At 47.9% G+C, this 10,135-nt stretch overlaps 1 protein-coding gene across 1 annotated transcript; it reads right to left on the bottom strand.

Moving 5' to 3' along the window:
• Positions 1-2,290: 2,290 nt before the first annotated feature.
• On the bottom strand, positions 2,291-4,928 carry NEUROG2 (neurogenin 2). The gene is made up of 2 exons (XM_011997278.1): positions 4,603-4,928; positions 2,291-4,253 (listed from the first exon to the last, which is right to left on the bottom strand). Exon 2 carries the CDS (start codon positions 4,250-4,252, stop codon positions 3,434-3,436), a length of 819 nt encoding a protein of 272 aa, XP_011852668.1. The 5' UTR covers position 4,253; positions 4,603-4,928; the 3' UTR covers positions 2,291-3,433.
• Positions 4,929-10,135: the final 5,207 nt, after the last annotated feature.

Here is a 10,135-nt window from a genome sequence, read left to right as displayed (position 1 = left end):
CGGTTGGCAGTCCGCCTTCCTACCTTTTTTCCTCCTTCTTGGCGCTCAGATGGATGTATTTAAAATCTAGTGGAGGCAAAATGAGCTGTAACAAGACCTAAGCACTTTAGAACAAATAAATACAGGCAATCCCGGAACTCTGGCCGCGCTAAAGCGACGCTCCAATGAGAACAGCACCCACCTTCGCGCCTCTCCGCACTTAGGAACGTGCCGCAGCGCACTAACTGGCGTTGGAAAGATCTAGCAACACTGGGAGTCTGTGACTGTCACCGAAAGAAAATCTCCACAGCGTTGGTTGAAGTGTCTCTCATCAGAGCCACCAGAAATAAAATGGCGTGGCTCCGAGGCCTGCAGACCTACTTGGTGCACACAGATGCAGCTCTTCACAGTGCGGTCACAGTGTCGGGAGGGAAATGAATCAAATGGAAAAACGACCTTGTTGCCTCCTGCAGAAGCAGCGGCTTCGACCCTCTAATTGTACTCATTCCTACTAGGAAGGGAAAAGAACGGCTGGGCCTCAGGCCACAGGCCGTGAAGGTTGCAACGGGTTAGGGGAGAGAATCTCGGCGCCGAGGCAGTCAGTACATCATTCTTACCCGCTTAAGATGATTAGACGCCATAAAAAATAATTGCACCAATTTAGTGTAAAATAGGTGTGTTCTAGATGGGGAAGGGAAAGCCTGAGTGTGAATTGCAAATGGTAGATGAAAGCCCTGGCATTTAGGATGTGTCTGCTTGTGTGTACATGGAGACCTCCAAGCTCCAGCTTTGAGAACTTGAACAAGACTCTGGACTTGGAAGAAGTGTCTAGAGTCGGCTAGGTCAAGAGTGAAGTCTGTATTAGTTGTATGAGCCTTGCTCAGAGCTAGGATTATTGAATCATCTATCCATCCCTGCCTCTCCAACTGAGCCATTAGGGTCATCTTTTTATGGGATGGCTTCATCAATTGAGAAGGTTTCCCATAGTCGCAGGAGTAGCTGCATCTGAGATTTTGTCATGAACTATTTCTTAGGCAAGTTTCCAAAAGAAGCACCATGTGTCATCAAATGTATCACCAGAAGATGCGTTGTTCAGCACCAAAACTGATGTTTTCAAACTATCATATTACAGTTCTTTTGCTTGCTGGCTTGGCTTTTTAAACACTAGAAACATAAATGTGAATATAAGAGAAATGTCACTTTCTCCCTACGTCACACATTCAAAGAGCAGCTAAGAGTAACACAATCTTTAAATTAAAAGGGATTTACCAAAAGGTCTCTCATGCTTGGCTATAAAAATGAAACCAAAACCCTGAGTTAGTTCTGCCTTTGATTAAAATGGAGTTATTAGAGAGGAGTAGTTTCAGATAGATACCTCAGGAGAAATTATTATTGCATTGTGCAGAAGAGTGGAGTATATAGCCCAAATCAGATGCAGGTAAGACATTCGTGGGGAGGGGGATGCTGTGAACAACCAAGATTTATTGTGATCTTTTTTAGCTTGTGTTATCATAGACACTCTTCCCCAAGGGGATTAAACCTAGAATGTGGTCAACCTTCATTTGGTCATTTTTGACCCAAAGCCAATCAAAGATCATTCATTTCTGCTTTGGAGATTGAGATGCAAGTTAAACCATTTTTGCTTTCTCTTTGAAGAAGTTTTGACTATGTAATAACTTTAACAAATATTGGAAAGTGGAGCTATTTCTTTATATGTTTTCAATTCCAGTTCATTCTAAATGTCTGCTTTATTCTGGGAGCCTGCTTTTAAAAGCAACTAACTTGTTAAAATGCCTAATAGGAAATCTTCTAATAATGAATTTATACATACTGTTACATCACAGATGTTAGAGCTGGAAAGGCAGCACCCTTGGAGGTCACGTCCCATCCCTTCAGTTTACAGATGAGAATTGAAGCCAAACAAATTGTACAAAAACCAAATTTCCACACACTCCACCAAGAAATTTCAACTTCACTTTTTTTCAAATCAAGGTTTTCGGAACTTTGGAGCTTATCATGACTTAATTATCATTTAAATTCTTCTCCCCTTTTTTGCTTGTTTGCTCAGAAATTTATTTCTTAAAAATAAATTGTGTGCTTGTCTTAAAAATAGAGTTACACTCATTTCAATATTAGTGTCTCAAATATGATTCAGCTTTTTGTGATTTCTTAATGAAATTCTACACAAAGCATTGCCAAAGAATACAAGTACTACATTCAATTGGACATGGGGAGAATTTCAAAAACACACAACTCATTCGGCATCCAACAATCACATAAGCAAGAAAAAGTTAGAATACAACACACAAACTTATGAAAATTAGATACTTTATTTATAGTTTAATCACAAGAACAACTTTCTTGTTCTTTAATACGTAAATACATACTAGAATAAACTCTGTAGAATATACAAAAAAATACATATTTTCCCATGAAAAATTTCTTATAATAAATAGAAGGGAACACGTGTGTGGCTGATCCGGATAATGCTCCGTGTCTGCTTAGGTCTTCAGACTGTTGATTTATTTTTAATCTCTTGAAAGAATGGGGGAGTTCCTTCTTCCCTAAAAGGTCGAGATAAATAATGCATGAAGCAATCCTCCCTCCTGATTTTTCCCTTTTCCTCCACATTTTTCCTTTTGATAGAGAGTTCAGCCTAAATTTCCACGCTTGCATTCAATCATTACAAAGCCTACAAATTATACAATGACTTCTAACCTGCCCCTCTAACAAAACAAGTTTTTTCCCCCTTATAAATCATAAGAGACAGATGGCAAAATAGGGAAGAAAAAGGAAAGAGAAGGACGGGACAATAGGCATTGTGACGAATCTGGGAAACAGAACAAAGTGCACATCAGAGAGGGAAAGTTTGGTTTGACAGGTGAAATTCCCACAGCCTGCAGACAGCAATGGGAATAAAGCAGATGCCAGCCATTGCAAATCTGTGGATAATATTATTACCAGTAAAATCATTCAGATGCTAAGATACATTTCTTTCTACTCGACATTAACATCTCTATGTAGAAGCAAAGGTGAAGAGATCACAGGAACCAGTTGCATTCTCCCTGTGAGATTCACACGAACTGCACCAAGTCCTCCGGCGTTACAGAGAAAGGGGAGGAGCGTCAGTCCGCTCTGCAAACTGTTTAGATATGCCACCATCATCTCTTCCCAGCGTCTTTTTCGTCTCAAGAAGCGCCCCCAAAACGCCACCCTTGGCTTTGACAATAAGCTCCATCACACCTTCAATAAATCAGAGCCCGTCTGAACGAAGGATACACAAAGCCAAGAAATGCAAGAAACAACCGGGGAATCAGAACGGCTACACCTGCCCTGTGAAGTGAGAAGGTTTCCAGGGCATAGAAGGGAGGGGGCAGGGTAAGGGAGGAGGGCTTGACTGGGGACAGGAAAGGGAACCCACTAAGGCCTGACGTGGGTAGCAGAAACGGCAGCTCTAGATACAATCCCTGGCTATGGGGAGGTGAGGTGCATAGCGGTGCTTGTCGGGAGGTGGGGGCTGCCAATAGTCCATGTCTGACCCGGCCGGGCTGGCGGGCGATAAAGTGCAGCTGTAGGGGGAGGTGGAGTTGGAGGACGCGGAGGAGGACGGCGCGGGGCTGTTGGTGCAACTCCACGTGGAGGCGGGCGAGGGGCTGTCTCCGCTGCTGCTCAGGGTGGCGCTGGCGCCTCCCGGGCTCAGCAACACTGCCTCGGAGAAGAGCGCCCCCGGCAGGCCTCCGCCGCCGCCCCCGCAGTGATCCGCCAGGCGCAGGGTCTCGGTGAGCGCCCAGATGTAGTTGTGGGCGAAGCGCAGGGTCTCGATCTTGGTGAGCTTGGCGTCCTCGGGGAACGTGGGGAGCACCTCGCGCAGCGCGTCCAGTGCCGCGTTGAGGTTGTGCATGCGGTTTCGCTCGCGGTTGTTGGCCTTCAGTCTACGGGTCTTCTTGATGCGCTGCACCGTCTCGGCGGTCTTGGCGCCTCGGGAGATGGCCCGCGCCCGAGAGGGGCGCCGTTTGCAATCGTGCACCAGACCCAGGAGCCGTGCGGGCCGGCAGCCCTCCGCACCCGCAGCCGCACCGCCCCGCGCCCCCTGCCCGGCCTCAGCCCCGCGCTGCCGACGCGCCCCGCCTGACGCGCCCGGCTCCTCCTCCTCTTCTTCGTCGGCGCTGGATGACAGCGGGGTCAGGGCCGCCAAGGCGGGGGAGGCCGAACCGAGCAGCACCAACACGTCCTCTTCCTCCTTCAACTCCAAGGTCTCGGATTTGACGAACATCCTACCAAAGAGAGAGAGGAAAGAGAAAAAGGCAGTGAGGCGTAAGGAAAGAAACAGAGGCGCGATCTTCGTGTCACAGGGGCGTGCTCAGGCGCGCACCCGAGAAGACCAGCTCCGAATGGCGCGGGTAAAGAAACCCGGGCCAAGGTCAGGAGCGCCGCTAGCTCTCGCTGTGATCCTGCAGCCAGTCAGCCAGGTCCTGCCCTCCGCGGGCCGACCTGCGTTCCCGCCGAGAAGGGACTGCGGCCTCCGCGACAAAGATTCTGCGCGGACCAGAGGGCGTGCGGGTGTGGTTGGACTGAGTGCGGGGAAGCCACCTGAGAGTTGGAAGCCGTGGCTCGAATACTTACTTAGTTGGCTCTAACTGTGCCTCAGCGTTGCTGTGACTTTGGCGTGTGCCGGGAATCTCAGTGCAGCCGCGAGCGCAGCGCCGCGTCCTTCGCTGGGGGTGAAAGCTGCAAGCCTGGCGCTACTGTGGCGCAGCTCCGCGGGGGACCTCTGCGACCGGCGAGTTTGCCAAGAGCCCCGGCGGCGGCGGCGGCGGCCCGCCTGGGTCTTGTGTGTTGTGGTGGTGGTGCGTGTCTGTCTGTCAGTCAGTCCCTGGCCGTGCGGCTCCTGGCACGCGACTCCCAGGCACTCCAGTTAAAGCGAAGCTGCTTGTGGTTCAGTGGCTGCGTGTCTGGCACACGACTCTCCTTAAAACCCCTTATATACCACCAAGAAAACAATCAGATCTGCCCCGGGCCCCCCCTTCCCCGCCACCGCCTCCTCCTCCTGTCAGTCCTGCCCCCCTTCTCCCCCGCTTTTCCCTCCCCTGGCTTATTCTTTTCATTGCATTATCATCATTCATTTCTTTCTCTTTCTTCACTGCGTTTCCCCCTCCCTTGGCCCTGCCATCCATCCTCCTCCTCCCACCACCCCCGCCTCTCTTTTCCCCCTTTATCTAATCAGCATAAAATGGTTCTAAAGCTCCTGTTGGAGCTCCAGGCTGCGGCCGGAGCTGGCGAAGCCGCAGCGGCCGCAGAGGCTCAAGCTGCGGCTGTTGTCGCCGCCGCTGTCCATTGTGATTGGTGGCTCGCGCTCGGCTGGAGCGTGCCGCTAATTTATTAATGAATGGAGGTCGCGAGGCGCAGCTGGCCAATCAGGGCGCCCCGGACTCCGGGAGGCCTGAGAGCCACGCGCACCGGAGCCCGCTCCCTTTCAGCGGCTCATTAGGGGCCCGAGCGCTGGGGGCGGATGGGGGGACCCGTGCTACCGCCCCCGCCTTCGTCCTCGCTGCCGCCGAGGCTCCCCCCGCCCGGCGCGCGCGCAGGCACCGCACCCGGCGCTGCCGGCCCTCCTAGCTCCTGGGTGATGGGAACTAGGAATTAGTTAATGGGGGTCAGAATCCCGGGGAAAGCAGTTAGCCCTGTGGTGCTGCCGGGCGTCTCTTGGCAAAGCCTCTTAGGGGCTGTATCAAATAGTAAACGATTTTTAAAAGGATTCATTTGGTTAGGAGAGGAGAAGGGCGTGGATGGCGAGCTGTGGACGCCTCGTGGACAAGTGTGTTTGGGGTCCATCGAAACTGGCGTGGGAGAGTGAAGGGAGAGGACACTGGGGATTCAAACAGGCGTCTCCTGGGAGGGGAGGTCGGATAGTGTAGCAGTTGATGAGCTTTTAGAGGATGTGAGAATAAAACCACTCACTTGTTAGAGCTGAAAGGATCCCCCTCGTTCTACATACGGCAAACTGAGGCTCCGGGCACTGAGACAGGTTTTGCGGGGGTTTACCCAGTTTATAGCCTGGAGGGACAGCAAGGAGGCTTCCCGCGTGGGTGGCAGCGAACCGAGCTGGAGGAGCGGCAGAGCTGCTGCTCCTGCAAGCAAATGTGCTGCGCTGACATTTCCGTGACCTCTGCTCCGCGCTGGGGGGCGTTGTAGGGACAAGGGGCCCATCTTCCCAATTCTTCTGTTTTTCAATAAGAAGAAAGAGCTGAAGGGCGACTGGACCTCGGAGGAAACTTGTTCTGAATTGCTCGTCAGCCCTCCCCACTTTCCCCACGTTCATGCCCACCCTTTTGTCCACGTGGGGATGGATCCGGACTTCAGTAGACTGGAGTGGGGTCCCTTGAGATCCCCTTTGCAAATTAACTTTAGGTAAGGCACAGTTGGAGTGTTAGGAGTGGAAGAGTAGAAGAGAAAGAGAATACTGTCTTCTGGTTTCTGTCTCCCTCGGTTTGTAGGACTTAGAAACAAACTGTATTCCAAAGATGGGGTGGTTAAATTGGCTGTTAGTATTTTGGCATGGCTTTAATTTGTTTAATGTTTTCTTCAGGGAGATAACAAGGAGGACTGGAAGGCACAAAGTAAAGAAAATGAAAATTAGAAACCTGTGAAAAGGAGCATTGCCCATTGCAGTTCTTCAACCTTCCAACTTCCCTGTATCTTGGAATTATTTGAAAACTATCATGATTTCCACTTTGCTCTTTGATGTTTGTGTTTTCACGTTCTCCCTTTTTAAAGCAAATTCCCAAAATATAAAAGCATCATTTGCCAGTTTCCGCCTCAATTATTTTAGAACAGCTTAATTTCACGTGTTAGAAATGCAGAAATGAAAAAGAAAAGGGAGACACTTTCAGTGTTTCTAGCACACAGCACCTGCGTCTCACACATCTTTGGGTTTCTGTCTCTGTATCATGAACCTTCAGAATCAGAACTTCATAAAAAGTTTGACCAAGCACAAATTGTGCTAGAAGTGCTTTCCTTTGTTGCTGTACACATGAGCATTAATTTATAGGCAATTATCACTGATACCAAACAAGCAAATACTCTTCTCATAGTCCCCCTAAAAGAAAACCTGCCAAGGGTGTGGACTTGTCTAGCCCAGTAGGGACCGAAGGAACACGTGGGAGCAGACCCAGAATTTGTGTTTGTTTGTAAATTTGAATAAAATAAAAGGACAAGAAAGCTAGGTTCTGAGGAAATGATCAAAGACTTTTAAAAACAAATACCAATGAATGATAGGAGGAACCTTGGTTTTTCAGTCTTTAGATTTCTATACCGCTTTACAGGAGTTGCAAAGAAATACAAGCCAAAATAGATTAATGTAATGAAAACAAAGGAAGATTTATTTTAGTGTCAGTGGAGATACCTGTCTTTGGACAGTTTGCTTTAAACTTTTGGTTTAGCTAGGGAGTGCTGGGTTGATTTAATGATAAAATATATTTGGGGGAAGCACAGAATTGGAATCTAGTTAGGTAGAGACTTAAAGGGAAACTTGGTGAGCCTCGTATAACCCCAAATAACAATGAGATTAAGCTGGGTCTGATGCTTAGTGCCAGTGAAACACACAATGGATTTCTTTAGTTGATTGTTAACAGTATTTGAACATCTGACTCTCCAGTTTTTATATTCTCCCAGGATTTTATGTTTTTATGACTCACTGAAAGGGTACATGTTTTCCTTTGACAAAATCCAAATCTTCTATACTGTCTGTGAGTGATAAGTTAATAATGCATATTTAAGTATATCCTATACAGATGCTTAGTAATGGTAAAATTGTATTAAGGTTAACTGCACGCTTCATATTCTGGAAGTTTCCTGCAAAAGGAAAAACCATTCCAACGATGGCAAGAAACTTAGGATTGCGTACATATTCAAACATTGCTATAAATCAATTTCTAATCATTAAATGTAAAGACATCATCGGGTTTATAGAATTTTATTTTTTTAAACGAGGGCTTTTTTGGGCATATGCAGTGATGTTTGTCCAATTACTATAAAAAAATACATCTGTAAATGAGAACACGTGGACACAGGGAGGGGAACATCACATACGAGACCTGTCGGGGGTGGGGCTGGGGGGCGAGGGGAGGGAGAGCATTAGGACCAATACCTAATGCATGCGGGGACTTAAAACCTAGATTATAGGCCGGGCGCGGTGGCTCACGCCTGTAATCCTAGCACTTTAGGAGGCCGAGGCGGGCGGATTACGAGGTCAGGAGATCGAGACCATCCTGGCTATCACAGTGAAACCCTGTCTTACTAAAGAATACAAAAAATTAGCCGGGCGTAGTGGCGAGCGCCTATAGTCCCAGCTACTCGGGAGGCTGAGGCAGGAGAATGATGTGAACCCAGGAGGCGAAGGTTGCAGTGAGCCGAGATTGCGCCACTGCACTCCAGCCTGGGTGACAGAGCGAGACTCCGTCTCAAAAAAAAAAAAAAACTAGATTATAGGTTGATACGTGCAGCAAAGCACTATAGCACATGTTGAAACAAACCTGCACATTCTGCACATGTATATCCCAGAAAGTAAAATGTAAAAAAAAAAAACAAAAAACAAAAAAAACTATACAACAATTTTTTAAAGTACATCTGTAAAAAACAAAAACAAAAACGCCCTCTATATATCCTGGAACTCTTAAGATTTTTGGTTGTGTGTTTGTACTGTAGCTTTCAAGAGCTGATTCACACTTGATCACAAAGCATTTCTGAAAATATTTCTTACTGTGAAAAATATCATTTTTAAAAAGAAGAGAAACACCCAATGACAACCTCATGCAATCCAAAGACCAACCGTTCCTACTCACTGTTGCCTAGATAGCAGAATTGTATTTGTTCAGCATTTTGCTTAGTTTTCCCGGAAAAAGAAAGCAATTTCCATTTGTACTCAGGTTTGCGAAGGCATAACTAATGCCAAATATCCTTAGCTGTACTCTTCTAGCACTCTTTTAACTTAAATAAATTCAAGAGGCACTTGTGTGGTCTAAAAGATTGTCCAGATGAAACGAGGCTGAAATGTTATGTGAAGGGGGAGGGGAGTGAGTGAATAGCATCAGCCAGGATGGTGACCGAGGGCCGCTCCTGTCCATTGCATGAACTGTCCTAAGGGGTCAAACTGTTCATCTTCAGCCCTTCTTTCAGTGCGGAATCCTACTTTAAGAGAACAAAAGCTCAAAGCAGGCAGTTATCAAGAAATGGGAGCACAATGATTTAAACTCATCCCCAAACCTCAGAAAGAAAGGGGGCTGAGTGCGTGCAGTGAGAGAAAAGTGGAGTAAGGGGAGGGGTGACAGGGTGGGGATCTTTAGAATGTCTTTGTTGCTTCTAAGAAGCTTGAACTTTGAGACGACCCAAAAGCCCTAAAGTTTAGGGTAGGTGTTGCTGTGGAGCCATAGGCTACATCCCCTCCACGCTTCGACCTCACAAGTGGCGAAAGAGGACAAATGGTCGCCGCGCTAGTCCCTTGCCGTTGCAGGTGACTGTCGGGGGCGCGAAGGAGGGCGCCCTTCCCTGAGAAGACAAAAGCCAAGGTTTGGCTATCCAGCGAGCCTGTCCCCTATTTCACAGGAATGTCTGCGCTCTGCTAAAATAACAAGATGAAGTACCTGACAAGGGGGCTTTGTAACCCAAATCCTAATCCTCCGAGTGAGTTCTCAGAAAGATGGAAAGATGGCGGGAAAAAGTTGGTAAATCCTAAACATCTTTTACATCAACTGTCTCTAGTTCTTCGCTGCAGGCTAGAAACGCAGCTTCCAGAGCAGGAGAGCCTGGGATGGGAACAATTAGCTTTCTCCGCAGAGCACCCCTTACAACGCTAGGATTCGTTATTGATAGTGGTGAGCGGGGGGAATGAGTGTGAATTCGGAGTTTCTGATGGTCTCTATCCGGGAGCCAAGGAAGCCAAGGGGAAAACAATGTAAATTCGCCCCATCCCCATTTACTGCATCCCACAAGGTATTCTCGGTCTCCCTCACGTTTTCCCCTTGAATCCTCTCGGGGGAGGAATCGGCTTGAACCTAGCCCTGGAGAGGTCCCGGCCAGGTCACTGAGCTGCGCTTCACTGCGCCAGCCCCTCCCCTTCAGAATTTTCATAGCGTCCGAGGAATCGGCATCCACCAGAGCA

This window comes from Mandrillus leucophaeus, unplaced genomic scaffold (genome assembly GCF_000951045.1).
Source record: "Mandrillus leucophaeus isolate KB7577 unplaced genomic scaffold, Mleu.le_1.0 Scaffold535, whole genome shotgun sequence".
Classification (NCBI taxonomy): domain Eukaryota; kingdom Metazoa; phylum Chordata; class Mammalia; order Primates; family Cercopithecidae; genus Mandrillus; species Mandrillus leucophaeus.
The sequence above is the reverse complement of the archived record's forward strand: the minus strand, read 5'-3'. Positions and strand labels throughout refer to the sequence as shown.

Bases quoted from the DNA above. Each gene is read 5' to 3' on its own strand.
- NEUROG2 (XM_011997278.1), bottom strand. From the start codon at position 4,252: ATGTTCGTCAAATCCGAGACCTTGGAGTTGAAGGAGGAAGAGGACGTG.